General features: G+C 38.1%; 1 protein-coding gene across 1 annotated transcript in view; it reads right to left on the bottom strand.

The window, feature by feature from the left end:
* The window catches only part of CDIN1 (CDAN1 interacting nuclease 1), a 97,113-nt gene extending 78,737 nt beyond the window's left edge, over positions 1-18,376 (bottom strand). The window contains exon 1 of the mRNA XM_083373911.1: positions 18,084-18,376. Within this exon, the coding sequence (XP_083230037.1) occupies positions 18,084-18,184 (101 nt within the window). The 5' untranslated portion in view covers positions 18,185-18,376. The remainder of the gene's footprint in view (positions 1-18,083) is intronic.
* Positions 18,377-20,225: the final 1,849 nt, after the last annotated feature.

Here is a 20,225-nt window from a genome sequence, read left to right as displayed (position 1 = left end):
CAATGAAATTTTATTTTAATGTACGTTGATTAGTGTACATTTAAAGGGACAAAAAGTATTCTATTCTATTATTCTATTCTATTCTATTCTATTCTATTCTATTCTATTCTATTCTATTCTGGTTGTACTTCACATAGTATAAATAATATTTATACACGTTTAGAAGTAATAGTTTGGGGGAACTTCAGAATATTATTGAGGCTTCACCTCAATACCACAGAAAACCTTTTTTAACATACAAGTGCTATAAAAGCTGATCTGAGAATAGGATAGATAACAGTGGAAGAGATAATTGTCTTATGTAGACTCCACCTTGCAGTATCAGGTTCTGAGGCAGCAAAGATTGTCAGAAGCCAATCCAACAGTGAATTTAGGTCAGGGTTTAAAGAAAAGTCCATCTTCCTTACTGACATGAGATATAATAATCAACATAATCATCCTCAAACATTTTTGGCAGTGTCACTTGATCTCTAGAAAGTTAATGGTCAGTAAAATTGGTGAAAATGCAGTTTAAGAATGGTATGCATCTCAAAACTAATATGAAGAAATAAAGACAAAAGCCTATTGTTGGAGCAATGGGTGAGTGAGGGAGACTAGGAAACAGTTTGTCTCTTCCATTACATTATTGAACATTGTTCTGGGTAGAGAAAAGCATACAGGGATTGGATGGAAATATAAACAGCTTAGTTTCTGTAATGAAAATTTTCAGCTCTGAAAAGAATTAAAGTGGTTGTGAATGAACACACAGTAGGACAACCAAAAACAGGTTATAAAGCAAACATGTAGGCCTGGAAAAAAACCGCAATGCTGTTTTAATGTGTTTTTTTTAAAAGTACTTCATATACCCTTCTGTTAACTGCCAAATATCTACTTTGAAAGATATACACAGCCATAATATTTAAATGAACTCTCTTGATTGGATGCAAACGAGTTTGAGAATCATACTGTGGACCTATCCATAGTATAGATTCCATAAAGAAGCATAAAGGTATTTTTTTCTTGGCATCTTGGCTGGTAACATATTGCAATGATGTTTTTGCTTGCTATTTTATGCAAGAAAATAGGAGGAGGAATTACGTATCAATAATATTTGTTTTCATAATCAAGCATGACTGTACAGGTCTTGGACTGTTGTTTAGATGAATGTAATAATCTGGATTAAAACTTGTATTTCACAAAGATGGAACGACTTTGCCATGTTGACTTCTGGGTTAGGAAAAGAATAAATAGGATATTATCGATGAGGCTGTAGTCTCCTTGAAGGTGCAGATTCATAACTTTGGAATGTTCTTTTATTTGTCTCTATTATATTCATCCTGAATTTCCAAGATAATTTGAATTTCTACTACAGTTTAACTACAGCAATTTCACATTTAAATGACCACAATACATTGTATTTGTTTTCCTCTGATGATGATATTGAAGATTCAATTCAGAATGCAGGAGTAAATACCACATTGTCAAACATTAGTCATGTAAACACTAATTGGAAAAAAACCTGTGCTCTTGTTCCAAGTTCAAGATGCTTAAAATAGCATCTGAAGTTCTAAGTGAGAGTAGTTTGATACTCAAAATAGCATCTCCTACCATATATTTGATTCCTGTTGTAGCGTTTTCTGGATCATCTGACAGCTAGAAGTGCAATTTCATAAACAAACATTCTATATTCTATAAAACTAAGTGGAAGCTAACAAAAGAGAAGTTCAACTACATTTAACACATACACACAGATATCCCCATTACTGTTAAATTTCAGTTACATTTGCCACAGATTAAAGAATGGATGTGAATACTAGGAAGATTTTTTAGTAGGATCCATTTATCTACTCATAACAGTTGCTTCTTTACTGCATCAAAAGAAACATTACTTATTTTATGAGGCTATTTTCCAATCCATATTTTGTTTTAGATGAATAAATTATTAACTGTTGGGAATAATGCAGAGTTTCATTTCCACTTTGCTTCATGTTTAGAAGTTGTTTAAAATAGGGTGGTAAATGGTTTGGTGTGCACTCATGACCTAAACTGATCAGCAGGGAAATATTCATGTGAAAACACAAGGATTAAACATTCAACCTTACTTCAATTTTAGCAGACTCTTAGCTTACTAATAGATGCCAGTGAAATACTGGTAGTTTAAAGGAAGCTTTCATTTCATAAACTGCCTATAAAACAAACTAGGTTTTGGTTTAAAAATGACTAGAGTGTTTTAGTTCACACCTATATAATACTTAATCATGGTTTTATGTTGTATTTTACTATTACATATGATTCAGGGCACTGTATTTTCAGGTTTCATTGCAATATAGATAGGTTCGGTAAAAAAAGTAACAAGAATAAAACCTTTAAAATTGAGTATGTTATTTAGTGAATAAGTGATTTTAAAAAAACTGTTACAAAAAAATCACTGTCAAACATAAGAGCATATGTAACTTTCATTTTATTTAGTGATGTAATAAGCTTGGGGACATATATTAGGACCAAGAGAGTCATGGTCATTAATTTAGGCAATAAATCACACACCTTGCCAACAATGACAGCAAACAGATGCTAACAAGGAAATGTATTATTTAATACTGCCATGTATTATAAAAATGGAGGTGTTTTTATAACCATGTCTTAAATTTTTATAATAATATGCATTTAGTGTATTACAGTTTTGACACATATAAGAATAAAATTTATAGGTCCATTCTGCAAACGCATGCTGTTTTGAAAGCATAGAAAGTATCAGTTTCTTTGAAAGAAAAAAAAAGCAATAGGAAAAGCTTTAAAATTATATAATTTTAAAAAATACCTTAACTTACTACTGTATTCTATTTTTGAAGTATATTTAGCCAGGATTGTGACTTCTAATGTTTTCTGAGACAAAGTTTGAATACCACAATATTCTGAATAAATTCTCAAAACTGTAAATATTAAAAAGCTTTGTCACATACTATGAATCTTTAAAAAGATGCTTATAAAAGGTATTCATTTATATAATAAGTCATTTGTTTAAATGCAGTCCTTACTTTATCTTATTTTATTGTAATTATTTGTCTTGAGAACTTATGCTAGTAATTCTACTAATTTCCATGGAGCCAATTAGTAGTCATATCTATGCTTATCTATGGCCCCAAAATTTTTGCTTATATTTTTGAATACAAAACAAAACTCTGAGAAAGTTGGTTTTTTAAACTGAAACAAATTCATATCTTTTTAGTAATGAATTTGTGTATTTTGGCAAAATGAAATGGCAAGAATAGAACGACTCTGCTTTTCTCTGCATATCTCTCACAACTGATTATGACTCTGCAGTATTAAGTACACTGAACTTGTTTTATTATGGCATACATCATATTATTTCTAGTTACCATTGTTTAACAAGTTAATCCTACGCAGAGGTCTTTGTTTATGAATTTATGTAACTTGAACTTGCCATAAGCTCTGCCGGTTCTTTCTTGGAAATGCTACAGTCAGTCCTCTAAAACACTTGAGGAAGCAGTGATCAGAGTAAGGAAAAGAAATTTTCTTCATTAAATCTACTGAAGCAGATATTAAAAATGCATTTAATATACTGGGGATAGTTGATGGGCATCAGAGAGTGTGACAGGCCAGTTACTGATGAGCTGCCGTCAGACGGCCTTCTCAGCAGGATTCTGTATCTAAGGCTGCTGCTGAAGGACAGCAATATCTTCCCTTGTGTGTAAGTCTATTCATCTCCCAAGTATTTACTAAATCACAGACCTCTGCACACAAACTCAGCATTTCAGTGTATGCTAACAAATGATGAATGGTCCAGTCAATTCGTTATTTCTTGAAAGCGTGATTTCCTGCCATTCCAATCATCAAACCTCTAGAGCTTTCAGAGCTTGATCAGTCTTGGAGAATATATTTTGCAGGCTCTATTAGGAGTAGAGGTTGTTACCATTAAAATCTCTAACTTTTTTCCCAATGGCTGGGAAGGATGAAGGGTGGGAAAAAAAAGCCTTGGCTCTGTATTTAAAGGACTCAATGTTCTATTAGATTCTCAAAGTTGTTTAAAACTGAAATGTTTAACTAAAAAAACAAATATTTTGCTATAGTAAATTTTAGATAACAATTTATTACTTCTGTCAAACAAAGGATTTTTTGTTGTTGATAAACATAATAATGTTTAAAGGCTTTCTACTTCAGATGAAACAGTCATTTTATATTTTAAAATATCACTAAAATAGATATCTCACTGCTCTATTCTGTAAATTTAAAAAAATCAATAAAATTATATTACTGTTATTTCTGTAGAACAATATGTCTTCATAAATCCATGTCCACAAGTTGCAGGAGGTATGCTTTTTCCCAGTTTTTAAATTATTTTATAGTAAAAGCACAAAAATATAGTCAACTTTTCTTCACAATGAACACAATTGCCTATTGCTTTTCTATTATGTGTAAGTAAATTTTACCTTAAGTGTATAACAAGTAGTAAGAGACATTACTCAGGAAACTACAATTAGTTATCTTGTTTTTGCTTGCTAACTTATTAGATAGGCACAACCAAGACTACTAAAACTTTCCCTGTTTTTGCCCTGTCGTTCATCTCAACCTTGACCTGAAGATTAAACTCACTTTTATTGCACACAAAGGTCATCTGTATTAGGTCAACATTCAAGTCCCTTGTCAACCAAGGTTGATATATTCCAACCTTTCCTACTCTAATGCATCAAATTTTTCATGGTGAGGTCATATGCAGCAGACAGTGTATTCAGCAATTTATTGCACCATTATAATTTAGCACAGAATATGATTGTCCAAAAAGCTGCCTCATGAATAATTTTTTTTACCCCAATATGCTAAATCCCATCACTCTGCAAAGCTAACAAATATGGCCCTGCGTAGAAACCCCATAAATAGTTGTCCCTGAGATATAATGCAAAATTGTAAGAGTTATATTGAAGCCATAAGTATTGGAGAAGAAGGATCGTAGTATTTTAAAACTCTAGCAGCCAAGAACCAATAATCATATGTGGATAAAATTAAATCTCAACTATAGAGTCCTTTAAAATCTGAAGGCATTTATTTATGACCTCACCAAGGTTGTTTGAGGTTGAAATATATGAAACAATAATTAGTAGGATGGGCCCTATGTAAATGTATGATATGTGAAAAGAAAAAGACATGCATGGTGAAAAGTAATTCAGTTGAATGGAAGCACCTATTCAGAACATAGACTTAGGTTTCTGAATAGAATCAAGAAAATGTGGGTTCAAGCTTTGTCTAGAATATTACATTCTCTGGCTTTTGCTTAGGCTCTCAGTCTGCTATGTTACAGAAAACTGAGGATAAAATGATGAGAAATTCAGGTATGCTTCCTTAAATTATTACAGTAAACACTTTTCTTTAAGACAAATTTCTGTTTTTAATACAAATAATCTGTCAGAGAGAATGTGAAAGTAACAACTGTCCTGCCAGTGGAAAATATGAGGAGAGTGAAAAATTTAGAATAAAACTACCTCACTATCTCTGTACTTACCTGTTATTCAGAATCACAGCACCCTTTGCAACACCAGAACTGCCTGAATTCCTCCCTAGCTAAAAATAACTATGGAAATAATAACCAAAAGCGCAGTGACTGGCTACTATGTATTTTAACATTGGTACTTCTTGTTGTAATTGTTATTTTTACTTTTAACATTGTTCAGCACTCAGTCATTTGTTGAGATGGGCAGCTATCGTGTTTCTCCGAAAGTAAGCCCTACCCCCAAAATAAGCCCTAGCTTGATTTTTGGGGGTAGCCCTAAGCTCTAAGCCCTACCCCCAAAATAAGCCTAAAAATCAAGCTAGGGTTGGGGTGGGGGTGGAGCTGCCCCACAAGCCCCACTCCCACTTACCTTACTGGTAGGACCGCCATGCCACACAGCAGGAGGCCGCACAGTGCTTCAGGCCATTGCTGCTGCTCATGGGAGGAGGCTGCATGGTGCTTCACACCATTGCTACTGCTCGCGGCAGGAAGCTACATGGCACTATGGGCCGTTGCCGCTCTTCGTAGCTGGAGGCCGCAAGGTGTTTCGCGCCAGTGCCGCTGCTCATGGCAGGATGCCACATGGTGCTTTGGGCCATTGCCGCAGCTCATGGGAGGCCGCATGATGCTTCACGTCAGTGCCGCCACTCACGGCAGGAAGCTTTATGGCACTTCGGGCCATTGCTGCTGCTCATGGCAGGCCACATGGTGCTTCATGCTGAAGCTGCCGCTTGCGGCAGAATGCTGCACTGCACTTTGGGCCATTGCCGCCACTTGTGGCAGGACACCACATGATACTTTGGGCCATTGCCATTGCTTGCGGGAGGAGTCCACATGATGTTTCACACAGGTGCCATTTGTGGCAGGAAGCTGCACGGTGCTTCAGGCCATTGCCACTGCTTGTGAGAAGAGGCCATATGGTGCTTCATGCCATTGCCACTGGCCCGAAGCCTCCTGCAGCAATGATGCAAAATTTCACACGGCCTTCTCCCGTGGGTGGTGGCACGTGCACAATGTGCCATGTGGCGTCTGGCCACAAGTGGTGGCAAGTGGTCACTGAAGAAGTCAAGCAGCAGTGTGACAGGTGTTGGGGCATGGGAGGCCCAGCTGTGGCGGTCCTAAGGTAAGACATCCCAAAAAAATAGGACCTAGTGCCTCTTTTGGAAGCAAAACAAATGTAAAGTCTTATTTTCAGGGAAACACACTATTTAAATTGAATAGATAGATAGATAGATAGATAGATAGATAGATAGATAGATAGATAGATAGATAGATAGACAGACAGACAGACAAGCAGGCAGACAGACAGATTAAGGCAGAAGATTTTGTTTGTCAGGCTTACTGGCTTCCTGTCACTTCATTGCTTAACTCAACTCCTCGCCTTGAGTTTGTTGAACACTTTCATATAAATAGTAGCAAGACAAATGAAGGCCTTTAAATAAGACATAACATTATAAACTAAAAATAAAGGTAAAAGTTTTCTCGGTCTAGTTGTGTCCAACTCTAAGGGGTGGTGCTCATCTTCATTTCTTAGCTGAGGGAGACAGCGTTGTCGGAAGATATTTCTGTGGTCATGTGGCCAGCATGACTATACACCAAGGCCCCTGGAATGCTGTTAGCTTCCCATTGAAATAGTACCTATTTGCATGCTTTCCAACTGCTACCATAGCTGGGCCATGTAACTCATTCCATCGCATTACACTCTAATCTTGAAACCAGCTGTCAGCTTTCTAGATGACAAGCTCAGTGTCTTTAACTACTGAATCATTGTATCCTCCTCATGAAATCATATGGAAGTTTTCTAAATGTAAAGACATTTATATTCTTATGTATTTAAATTCTAGGCTTCTTCCTCCCTCCTTTCTGAATTAACAGATACAGTGGTACCTTGGTACTTGACTGCTTCAAAGCTCATTGAATTTAGTATTCAACACATTTTGACACAAAAATGTTGTCCCAGCACTCTAGGCACTGCAAAAGGAAGTGGGGGACAGCTGCAGGAGGTGGACAGGAAGACATCCATGCTGGGAAGGTCACTGATATAGGAAAAGGGACAGATAGGAAGTTCTTCCTGGCCAAAATAAAGAGTCATATGGTAGGTGACATGTATCAAAAGTGGTTTTTATTTTGAAAAGGCAACTGGACTGATTTTTTGAGGAAAAGCAAGACATTTTGCTTCCTGGAAGCTTCATCAATTGTATTGGATGCTATAGGAGATGGAAGGACAGTTATTGACAGTTGAGATTAGTTGGTGGGAGCAGGAATGAGAGGTTGTGTGGTGGGGGGGGGGGAGGAATGAAAAGACTTGTTTTCTTTGCAGTCAATTGGTGTTAACATTCTCTGAAAGGTGTTGTGGTTACTTGGGCTTTTATCTGTGGCCTTGGGGGTCACCTGAATCAGAGGTGAGGAATCTTCTTTGAACAGCCAAAAGGACTATATTGTAAATTGGGGACAGGTGGTGTCTTATCCTCCTCCTCTGTTGAGAGAGGGCTGCTCATGGTTTGTTTGCTACTTGTCCTTTTTAGTACTTGTTGGGCCTCACAGAACCATTTAAGCACAAATAGCAAGGTACCACAGTATATGGATTTCCCATTTGCCACAATGATCAGAGGCTGTCTAAGATAAGATCACTCTCTGTCCATTGAGAAGTCCTGCCTTTGGACCCTAGGCCAAAAGATTCAGTTCTCACTCTATTTGCTTAATGAAGCCACTTGATGATGTCATCCACTGTCATAAGGTGAGGTACCATCAATATGATGAAGAAACCCAGCTGGTGAACTAACCAAAGCTGTTGATATCCTGTCTCAGTGTTCAGAAACTGTGTGGGTTTGGATGAGGAACAATAAACTTTGGCTCAAGAACTGAGCGGGTTTGGGTTTGGGACTCCAAAATCGGGAAAATCACCATCACTGGTGTTGGATGGGGTGGGTATTACCCCCAAATAGATCGTGAACACAATCTGGGGGTCCTTTTGGACTCAACCCACTTTGCTCACTTCAAATATTATAGTATTTCCTATGTTTTTTGTAGGGATTTTTGGAAAGGTGATACTGACATATCAATCCTTTTTAAAAAAAATAATGCTCTGTCTTCACTCCAACAAAAGCAGCACTGACAATTAGTACACTATAGTTCTAAAGGGAACAGTGGTAATTACTGGAGCTGCATAAAAATGTAATTGATTTAAAGGTCAGTACTCAAATGATGCAAATGCTTCCAATCTTTCTACTTCTATATGCCAGCAACTTCCACCCTTCCAAAAACGTATCTCAGAAACCTGCTTAGGATATTGACCAGCATTCTGGTCCAGCTATACCACTATTTATATTTTTACACATTCCTTATTTTTTTTAAAGTAGATATAGTCATACATCAATATAAAAGATATCAGGTTATGGTACAGTTGGTGGTGTTGCTGACACAGGAGAAAATGGAAGTGTAATATATACCTTCAGACTTCTTTAGAAAATCTTGAGATTTTGGGATTAGTCTGGAAGAATACAACTGTATCTCTAATGGACCCCTTGCAGCCTTGTTTATTATTCTTCATAATATATCTATGCTATGGATAGGTTTCAAATTTGGCTCAAACTATTTATATAAATATTTGTATTTAAACTATATATGAATAACTGGTAGTGCAATATACATTTAAGCTTACTGTAACTTTTTCAAGCATAGACTGATAAGGATTACGTTCCACATTTGCAGTCCATTTGCCAGCTTAGCTTAATGTAGCTTGAAGAGCAAGTCACATTTTACCTATTAGTTTTCCTATAAATGTTATTGGAAAAACAAACTGTATAATACAGCTTTCATAAATGACATTCAGTATAAATATTAATAAGTACAATATTACTTCTTTTTAAAAAAAGTTAGTCCTTTTGCTGAATTTGCTCAGGTAGAGTGAAAGATTTTCTGTATCTCACCATGATTTAAAATAGTGACCTACAACAAGTGATGTTATTTGTAAAGTGGTTTATGTTGAGGCGTAAGAGGATTTGGGAAATTTGTCAAGAATTCTGAGAAAATGTGTTGCATAAATTTGCATTAGTGCTCATGAAGTGGCAAAAGAAAGCCATAGTACACAACTAGTGTGTCTTGCACTAGTTACAGGCAGTGGTGGGATTCAAATATGTGAACAACCACTTCTCTGTGTGGATGCTGCTTCCAGAAGTCCATTCTGGGCCAGGGCAACAAAAAAAGTTAGCTACCAGTTCTGCCGAAGTGGTGCGAACTGGCTGAATCCCCCACTGGTTACAGGATGCTAACTTTAACATTTAAAGCCCCACATGGCTTGCCCCATGTACTTGCAGGACAACTTTTTCCATGTGGAATTGAATTATTCAGTGTGTGCTCTCTGGAAAAATCTATTAGTGGTTCCAATTATCAAAAGGTAAAGCGACACAGAGTCAGTACTTTCTGATAGCAGTTCCTGCATTTTGGAAGAGCCTCCTCCTTGAGCCCAGCCTAACACCCACTCTGAAAGCCTTCCAGAAATTAGTGAAAACTTATGGTTCCAGAGGACATCTGGGTAGTGATGTTGATACCATTTGGTTTTGCAGTACAGATTTTATGAATCTGTAATATGAATTTTAGGAGCTTATGGTATTATCTGGTTCTATTTTTGTTTTTACTAGGGAGTCAGTGTAGATTACATGCAGTTTTACAATGGCATATAAATCAGATATCAATCTGTCAGAACGTTGGAGATCTATCAGAACAGATTCGGTAGTACATAAGGAACAGAATAGAAGAGTGCAAGATTACAGTGAAATTACTTTCTAAGGCACCCAGGGTAGCATTTAAATCACTTGTTAAGCCATCTGTACAACTTGCACTGGTGGATATCCCCTCAGGAGACTGCACATAAAACTAACTACAAGAAAACCACCTTATGCTGGAACTGATCATTTGGTTCAATATTCTGAACACTGATTGACAACAACCCTCTAAGATTTTAGGTGAGATTATTTTTCAAACTTGGAACCTTGTGGTACATGAAAGTGTATAATCTTTTAAGCTATAGCCAAGTCCCTGATACAATACTATCAATTATGCATTAATTTTATTCTTACGAGTGACTTTACATTAATAAATTTGATCCAAAGCCTTTTTTCATAAGCCTATAGAGGCCAGAATGAAAAGAAAAAAGATTTATTTAGTCATAGCAAACCACAAAGCAAAGATTGTTTGTAATACAAAACATTTAAGGTTGCAATTCACTTGCACTTAACTAAATGAGACTTGTATTTGACGAAACATGTTTAAGATAGCAATTCTAAATCCATGATACATTCGTCCACACTATTCTAGAACAAATGGTTTATTGTGTCTCAGGGCACTAAAATGCTAATTTTTAACATAAAACTGTCTACAAATGTGGTTAAAATTAAATATTACAAACACATTTCATCTTCCTAGTATTATTTTTATGTTCCATTATTTTTGAACACAGCTTTGTCTGGCACCATTCACTGGTTTTCTCTGACAGTGTAAATATCAGTATCAGTTTCATCTCATCAGGACTTATAGAAAAAAAAAGTTCTGCCTATCCCAAATTGTCCCAAGAAGCTTGAAGATTAATTTGATTTAAAAGGCTTCAGGAACTTTCAAAGGAGAGTTGGTGGTTTCAGGCCATTTCCTAATGGACAGGTGCATCTATCATAAAACCATCAGGATTTCTACCATTATTGGCAATTTCTCATCCACACACAATATTTTCATTTTAGAGTCTAGGCATATTGGCAGAAAGATATATTCTAGACAGAACAGTAAATTTCCACAAATGATACAATTCTGTATACTCAGAAAATATAGGAAATAATGGCTATTTCATTCATGGAGTAGTTTTATCAAGTTTAATAGGTTCAAATATAAAATATTTTATTTAGCTAAATTTAACAAAAATATTAGCAAAATATTAGCAGATTACAAAATGAGCAGTTTCTCTAATATACAAAATAATAAAAAGCAATTCTTTTATAACTAACAATGATATTTTATTATGAAACTAAATACAAAATATTCCCTATATGCTAACATCCAAGAGATAAAATGATTTCAGAGATAGTATGTTAATATTCAACTTATTTACTGTGCTGGAAACTTTCAACTGAATAATAATCCTTCACGCTTTATGCATGATTCCTTTATATCAGACATGTCAAACACAAGACCCAGGGGCCGGATCCGGCCCGCGAAGTGGTTTCATGTGGCCCGCGAAGCCGTCCTGGAAACAGTGAGGGAATGGCCCCCACTGCCTTGGCCCTGGCCCAGAGACCCTCCTTCTGCCAGAGACCCTCAGATCTGTCCCACTCCTGCCCAGGCCCCCATAGGCACCCTTGATGCAAACGATGTACAGCTGGCCATGCCCACCCAGTAGGCCACACCCACCCTGGCCATAACCACCCGGCCCCCTGAGGGCAACCGCAATGCTGATGCGGCCCTCAATGAAATTGAGTTTGACACCCCTGCTTTATATTAAAAGCAGTCACATGCATTTATACTTGGAGAAACAAGTACCTCTTAAAATTAGATTGAAAATTCTGTTTAATATTTTTCAGTTTTATATGGGTGATGCAGCATACCCAGGCTTCAGCTTTAATTTAAGACTATTTAAAATACTAACAAAATGCACATAACAACTTTCATGCTAGAGAAACAACTTCTTCAGAAAAAAAAGGTCACTCAAGTATTTACTGAGTTGATTGTTGTTAAATGTCCTGTTTAGAGACCTTTCAAAGATATGACACTACTGAAAGTAACTTTACGACTGGTCCTCATACTTAAAACATCACAGTATTATTGTTTGTTTGTTTGCTTGTTTCTATACTGCCCATCACACTTGCATGTGATCAAGATTCAGGCGCTTTACAACTAGCAGGTATTTACAAATGTCACAGTCTCCCATAATTGTGTGATTACCACTTACATGTTTCACAGCCAGCTTCTGGCAAGCAGAGTCAATGCAGAAACTAGCAGTAAAATTGCAAGTCGTGATCATGTGATGTGTGACTTAACAACTTCAGGTGATATGCTTAATGACTATAAGGAAAGTGAGGTTTTAAGTCCATCATGGTTGCATTATGTCTTGTTTAACAACCATATCCATCACTTGGCAACAGCCATCTCTATAGCTGCCATTGCGTCACATTGGTAGCTATGGAACTGCTGATTAGTCTATTAGGCACTGAAGCTCATTTCTGCTGTCAACTGGCTTGAAAATTCCTAAAAAATTAAGAATCACCCCTTGGAACCTGATGCAAGTTCTGTAAATATGTACTATATATACAGTGAAAGAGTGGGGGGTGGGGACCATGCTGTTAATTTATGGGGCAAAAGATCAAACAATTTAAGATGCGGCAGCAGTTGTATCACTGTGACAAAATGAGCCTTTGCAGTTTATTCTTATGCCAATAGTTTCAATTTTCAAATCTGAGAATTCATTTGCAGATGAAAATGGAAATGAGCAAAAATAGTTCTCCAAAATCTTTTAAGATGCTGAAAGTCAGAATTTCCTAATTCAGCCTCAGAAGACCTGTTTTCCCTTCATTTTTGGTATATATTTTCCTTTGGACAATAATGGCTCTTAACTTTTCCATGTTTAGGATTTCCTTTACAAAGGCCTATTTAAGCTAATACTTTCTTCCATTCTAACGACAAGATTTTTAAATTACCTGCCTTCTGATGTTATTTGTGTCTCTGGTACTTTGAAAAGTGTGACACATATCCTTCTATGCTTTAGAAAGGAAACAACTTACAAATCCCCTATTTTTGAAATTCCCATGAAGAAAAAAATTTATTTTCTGTAATTTTCAGTATTACATACAGGAGCCCGGATATAACTATAATGGTTGCAAAGCTAAGAAAAGAGGCCAGTCACTATACAAGCAAATACATGGGCTGTCTTTTAATACTTGTATGCCACCCACTTACAGAAAGATATGTATCCATATAAATCTTGTGATGAGTGACTCACAAGGGTATGCCAGTATATTAATGGTTTTTTTTTTCATATATTACTTTGTGCATCCTACCTAAGTCAATAATATTTTTCTCAACTGGATATATGCAAAAAAGGCCACTGAGCAAGCTCATTTTGGAATCAACTTCAAGTTTACCTCACTTTATGCAAATTTGTAATTAGGTGATCATTTTCACTGAAGAATTTGGTTTAAGTGAAAAATATCCTATTATCTGATTTGTGCCAATATAGTCAAAGGTATCAAAGGTTCACAAATGTGCCAAGAGTTTTTCCTGCCAAAACCACTTGAACATTTTCCTGCCAAATTCCTCTTTCCTCTCACCCATGTATTTATCACGTGTAGTTATTGTAGATGTATGCCTGGTCTCCCATTTATTCCCTACCTGCAATAGACCTTGTTTTATGACCATTTGCTTAATGACAGTTCAAAGTTACAATGGTACTGAAAAAAGTAACTTACAACTGAAGGTATGCCTGTAACATATACCCCTGTGATCATGTGATCACAATTTGTGACCTTCCCAGCTAGCTTCCAAGCAAAATCAATGGGGAAGAAAAGATTACAAATCATGCTCACATGATATCTTGCTTAACAGTTGTGATAGTTCGCTTATCACCACAGTAAAAATAGTCATAAAATTGGGTCTGGTCACATGATGATTTGCTTAACAACTGCATCACTTAGCACAGGGGTTTTCAACCAGTGGTAGGGGTACCACCTGTGGTATATTGGCACCTGGCAGGAGGTACGCGACCATCCTAGAAAAATGGTAGCAGGGGAGGGGAATGAGCTGAACCGGTGGCAGCACCGCACAAGCCTGAAAAAGAGATGGCTGGAGCTGCAGGGCTGTCAGGGCTCAATGGAAGTGCCAGGATCAGCACCAGGCTCCAGCTGGCAGGCAGGTGTCTTGCTCGGCTGTGGCTTGGGGGACACTTTTTCCAGTGCCATTGTAACTTCAAACAATCACTAAGCAATCTGTTGTAAGTTGAGGACTACCTGTACTTCATCACTTTTTTCCTTTTTTTTTTGGTCATCAAGTTTTTTACACCTTGCTAGGCGACTGGTGGTACTCGGATGTTGCCATATCCTAAAAGTGGTACAATGGGTGAAAAGGTTGAAAAGCCCTGACTTAGCAAACAAAATTCTGGTCCCAATTGTGGTTGTAAGTCCAGAATTACCTGTATTGTTACTAGGGGATCCAAAGGAACAGAGAAAATGAAAACAAAAAGGATTTTTCTAAGACCTTTGCTCCTAGAAACAAACTTGGATGTCCCCCAAATACTTAGCTGTAGGAAAAGCTTTTTAACCTGATTGAACATTTTGTGCCCAATGGTCCTCATTTTACCACCCTCGGAAAGATAGAAGGCTGAGTCAATCTTCAGCCGGTGAGAATCGAACTGCCGAACTGCTGGCAGCCGGCAGTCAGCAGAAATACTGTGCAGTACTACATTCTAACCACTGCGCCAACACAGCTCTTAGTGACAATAGTTGTAATCTCATATTGATTAGTCTAGCAAGGAAATTAGCAGTTCATAGTTGTCATCCTACTTTTCAACTGAAAACTATTTATTTAATAATAATAATAAATAATAAAGTTGGAAGGGACCTTGGAGGTCATCTAGACCAACCTCCTGCTCAGACAGGAAACCCTATACCAGACATGTCAAACTCACGACCTTATGTGACATCGTGCAACGTATCGGGACGGTTTTGCCATTGCCGGCAATGGGATGGGTGTGGCTTTCAGATGATGTGTCCGGCCCACGGGCCAGCAGTTTGACACCCCTGCCCTATACCATTTCAGGCAAATGGCCAGTATCTTATAAATTTCCAGTGTTAAAGCATTCACAGTTTCTGGAGGTAGGTTGTTCCACTGATTAATTGTTCTGTCAGGAAATTTCTCCTTAGTTCTAAGTTGTTTCTCTCTTTGGATAGTTTCCATCCATTGCTTCTTGTCCTGCCTTCAGGTGCTTTGGAGAATTGCTTGACTCCCTCTTCTTTGTAGCAACCCCTGAGATATTGGAACACTGCTATCATGTCATCCCTATCCTTCTCTTCATTAAACTAGACATACCCAATTCCAGCAACCGTTTTTTATATGTTTTAGCCTCCAGTCCCCTAATCATCTTTGTTGCTCTTCTCTGTACTTTCTAGAGTCTCAACATCTTTTTTACATCGTGGTGACCAAAACTGGATGCAGTATTCCCAGTGTGGCCTTACCAAGGCATTGTAAAGTGGTATTAACACTTCATGTGATCTTGATTGTATCCCTCTGTTAATGCAGCCTAGCACTGTGTTGGCTTTTTTGGCAGCTGCAGCACGCTGCTGGCTCATATTTATTTATTTAAGCCTTTATTATTTTTATAAATAACTCAAGGCAGCAAACATACCTAATATTCCTTCCTCCTATCCAAACATAGACTAGATAACTCTATGAGGTGGGTAGGGCTAGGAGAGTGACTGGCCTAAGGCAAAACTAGAAAATCAAGCCTTACAGCCAATCCTAAATTGTTTTTCCCTTTTTACATGGAATTTTTTTCAGTATCAAATTCTCTCTTTTTTTCCACCTTAAAAACCCACTACCTCCCAAAAGGAGTTCAGGTTCACTCACGTTTTGAGGACATCCTTCAAGCTGTAATGCACAACTAGCATGACCCTCAGTCTGATGAAAGTTAATCCTGTCTTTTGGTATGAAGTAGAGCTGTACAAGGATTCAGAAGTGGGGCTTCCAAGCATGTGGGGACACAAACATGGCACCTGCAACTCTTCAAACATAATGTATATCCCAATTAAAAAAAATATATGTAGCTCAGGGTTGAACTATGGAGCCCTTGGTGCTTTCTGAGCTTGACCGTTTGCTTGCAACATTTCATTACCCAATTAGTTAACATCACTTACATTCACACTGATGTTACCTACTTAGGTAATAAAAGATATGCAAGCAATTAATCTCAGAGGACCCCACAGAACAAGTATTTTTTTCCATGATTACCCTGTGGCTGAGGAGAGCAGCCATATGATTCCAGGACAAAAAGAGGCCACTGTTTTAAGGAGGTGTACACAGATGCTATCTAGGCATTCCTGTATACATGTAAACATAAAGCATGTTCAAGTGTTGTATATCTCTAGTACTTGTATCTTCCTATCTCAGTGATTATTTAACCTACCAGACAGAATAGCCTCTAGAATGAGAAAAACTAAATGGCCTAATTCAGCTATATTACAGATAGCTTTGGTTGCTTTATTGCAAAGAAATAATATGGCTACCATTAAGATTTTTCAGTGACGCTAGAAAGAGTTAAGTGCTAAAGGAGCTGTTAAATATGTTTGCCAATGTGAATATAAAATGTATGAACGTTATTTTTACAATACTAAGAAATATTAATACATGTTTTAGACTTTATTTCAGTCTACTGTTCCTCCAAGAATTTAAGGCAGCGTTCTTGATAATCCAAACTACCCTAACCAATCTGTCTGGTAAGCTAACAGAGACAATTGACCTTATTTTTTCTTGTGGTATGTGGCCATACGAAGCTCCAAACTAGTTCAGATCTGTAGTTCTTGGGAAGATTAGGGAAATATGTTCTACTCGGGAAAATGGCACCTTTTGTAGAAGGGGAGTGTAAATTATAAAGTGCAAGCATATGGATAGCACAGATAGTTCTCGACTCACAACCATTCATTTAGTGATCAAAGTTACAACAGGACTAAAAAAAGTGACTTATGACTGTTTTTCACACAATCATTGCAGCATCTCCATGATCACATGATCAAAATTTGGACACTTAGCAACTGACATGTATTTGTGACAGCTGCAGTGTCCTGGGGTCATGTGATCACCTTTTGTGACCTTCTGACAAGCAAAGTCAATGGGGAAGCCAGAGTCACTTAGTCATTTTATTAACAACTACAGTGATTCACTTAACCACCGTGGCAAGCAGTCATAAAATGGGGCAAAACCCACTTAACAAGCGTCTTTAGCAACAGGAATTTTGGCCTCAAGTGTGGACATAAATCAAGGACTACCTGTATCTAAATACTGCTCTACCATCTATATTTTAAGAATTAAGGTATTTATAACAAATCTTTAAAGTATTAGTATTAGAACTGGTTCCCACGACAGTTGGCACCCTACAGTCCCACATCGCGCTTGAAAAGAAGACTACATAATGTATTGAGAACTAGCAACTTATTTACATTAGGGGTGGCCATTCCAGAGATGACACACCGCACTTTATATGGGTAACTTTCATTTTGAGCTCCCCAGCGAGCCAGAATCACATTTCTTTTTTTACTGTTCCGCTAATCTCCCGCTTCCTTTTTCAAAAACCCAGCACACAAAAAAACGGCGAAGGGAAAATCACAGTAGGCGGAAGCGAGCCTTTTATCACGCCGCAAAGCAGGGTAAGCCGTCTCCCCTCCCGTTACAAAAAAAAAGGATTCCCCGCAGGCGCGGGCCGCCACTTGTCAACAGGTACTTCCGACAGCTGACTTTTTCACTTCCTTCGCGTAAAAAAAAGGGGCGGAATTTGCCTTGGAAGAGCCAGGCGGCGGGAAGGGTGGAGGGGGGGCGGGAGGAGGAGGAGGACAGAGGCTGCCCGGGGTAGACTTACCTGGGGAATTTTTCCTTCAGTTTCCTCAGGCTCTGCCTGGTGGGCGGTACCTGAGCCAGGAACTGAACCACCTCTTCGTATTGGGCTTTAGTAAGCTTCATAACCTCTCCCGGGTACGGAGGTGACCCCTGCAAGCTGTAGCGGAGCGCAAGGGAACGGCTGGGGCGGGGGTGGGGGGTGGGGGAAGAGCTTCCTTGCTATGGGCGCTTCCCGGTTTCGGCCCCCGCCGAGTGGAAGCGGAGGGTTTGGTGAAACCCGGCAGCCCAAAGAAACCCCTGCCCCGTCTCTGCGGCTTCGCGCCACTGCAAAAGACGAACACTCATGCGCTGCGCTCGGAGCTCCACCCTCGCTGGCGCGTAGAGCCCGGCTCGGCCCCTTTCCCCCTGGCTGAAAGCTGCGAGGCCGGCGGGTTGCTCGGAGCGAGCGAAGCAAAGGAACAGTTGGCCTTATTCTTACATTGGTGGCCGGCCGGCCGGCTTGTCCGGAACTTATGCTATCCTTCGGGGGAGTGTAATTTTTGATACCTGGATAGGATTGAAAGAAGGAGATACTGGTTGCACAGACTGCCCAGACCCTAACGTGATTTAAATATGAGGGAAGGAGCTATGGCTGGCCTCCTTAGGCAGAAGTTATGTACAGTTGTCGGTTTGTGTATTGGTCGGTCATAAAAATGGGTTGGGAAGGGGGTGGGTGGGGAGGGGTTGTTTTGTTAAAGATAAAATGTATTGAAAAACGTTTCAATAAAAGAAATTCGAAAGTAACTCTTGAGGCAGCGTCGTTATTGATGCACTACATGGGAGCCTGGTGTGCGGCAACCCAACTTCATACAGAAAGAGTTTATTGGGGCAGACATTGCAAATGTTTAATTTGATTATAATTTATACTATTCAGATTATAATAAAAATCCTGAAGCTTTTAAAGGAAGTGTTGATGTAGAAATTCATCCAGTTCTAGAGGGAAATTTATTTTTTAAAAGATTTGTATGGCCATGTTAAGCATCTCTTGAGGGGCTCACAACAATGACTCTCAATACAAATTAGAAAAGAATACAGTACCTAAAAGCAAACGAAGGGAGTAACATAATAGGAATAATAAATATACACCAAAAGTGAAACAGGAGATGCATTCCAGATTAATTTGTGCCTGTCTGTAGTGCAGTTGTAGGGTAGGAGAGAACATGCTTTCAGAACTGAAGGTCAACTGGCTTTATAGTAGAGCTGCCTATATAGACAAAAATAACTATTTCAAGGACTTCATTTCTACCATGCCAAATACTAATCTGCTAATTCCTTTACTTAATTGATCCTAAGGCAGAAGTTATCCATCAGATCAGTAAATTTATTGTCAATTCTAGGACTGATTGCTGTACCTGTTATGATTTCTTTGGTGTTCTTTAATCTTTGTTTGTTTGTTTTTAAATTGTACTGCTTGACTTAGTCCCTGACATGTTTGCTGTTATAACTGAGCTTCTATAGTTCCTTATATCAATAATACGGTCCATTTGATTTCTGGGCATTCCATCTAAGTGATTTTTGAACATAATGTTAGCAAGGAGAACATCACTGGATTGGAAGAAACATAAGTTCCCTTGCTTCATATCTGTTTCCTAGGCCATACAATCCAACTATGTTTTACGTCTTATTATTTTCAATTTTGGCATTCCAGACTTCAACCATAAGCAGCAACTCTCACCTGTTTGTTCTGTCAATTTCAAATAAAACTTAACCATAAAGCCCATCAGCCTCTTCTTCTTAATGATTGGAGAATAGACTTGAATAACATCTAATTGCTATTATTTATTCATTGACTACATTGTACCCAAGTACTCTTTTTGCTACTGTCAGTCTTCCAAGATTGACAAACCTGGAAACCAGAGACATGCAAGCCAGTACTATTTTTATTATAAGGTTTGTAAAGAGTTGCAAGCATGAAAGTGTTTCTCACCCTCCTTCCTTTCTTCATGAAAACTAAGAAGGTCATGTCTGAGACGCTTTTCTCAAATTACATTTTTGTCCTGGACTCAGATTTCTTTTATCTGACCATTATTGTGGTTGTAGCTCTTCCTTCTGTTTCTCAGTTATTTTTTCTGCCCATTATAACTAAATCCTTCCTGAATATGAAAGCAGAACTGTTCCTTTCTTT

Source organism: Vipera ursinii (genome assembly GCF_947247035.1).
Source record: "Vipera ursinii genome assembly, chromosome: 1".
In the NCBI taxonomy this organism is placed as follows: Eukaryota; Metazoa; Chordata; class Lepidosauria; order Squamata; family Viperidae; genus Vipera; species Vipera ursinii.
The sequence above is the reverse complement of the archived record's forward strand: the minus strand, read 5'-3'. Positions and strand labels throughout refer to the sequence as shown.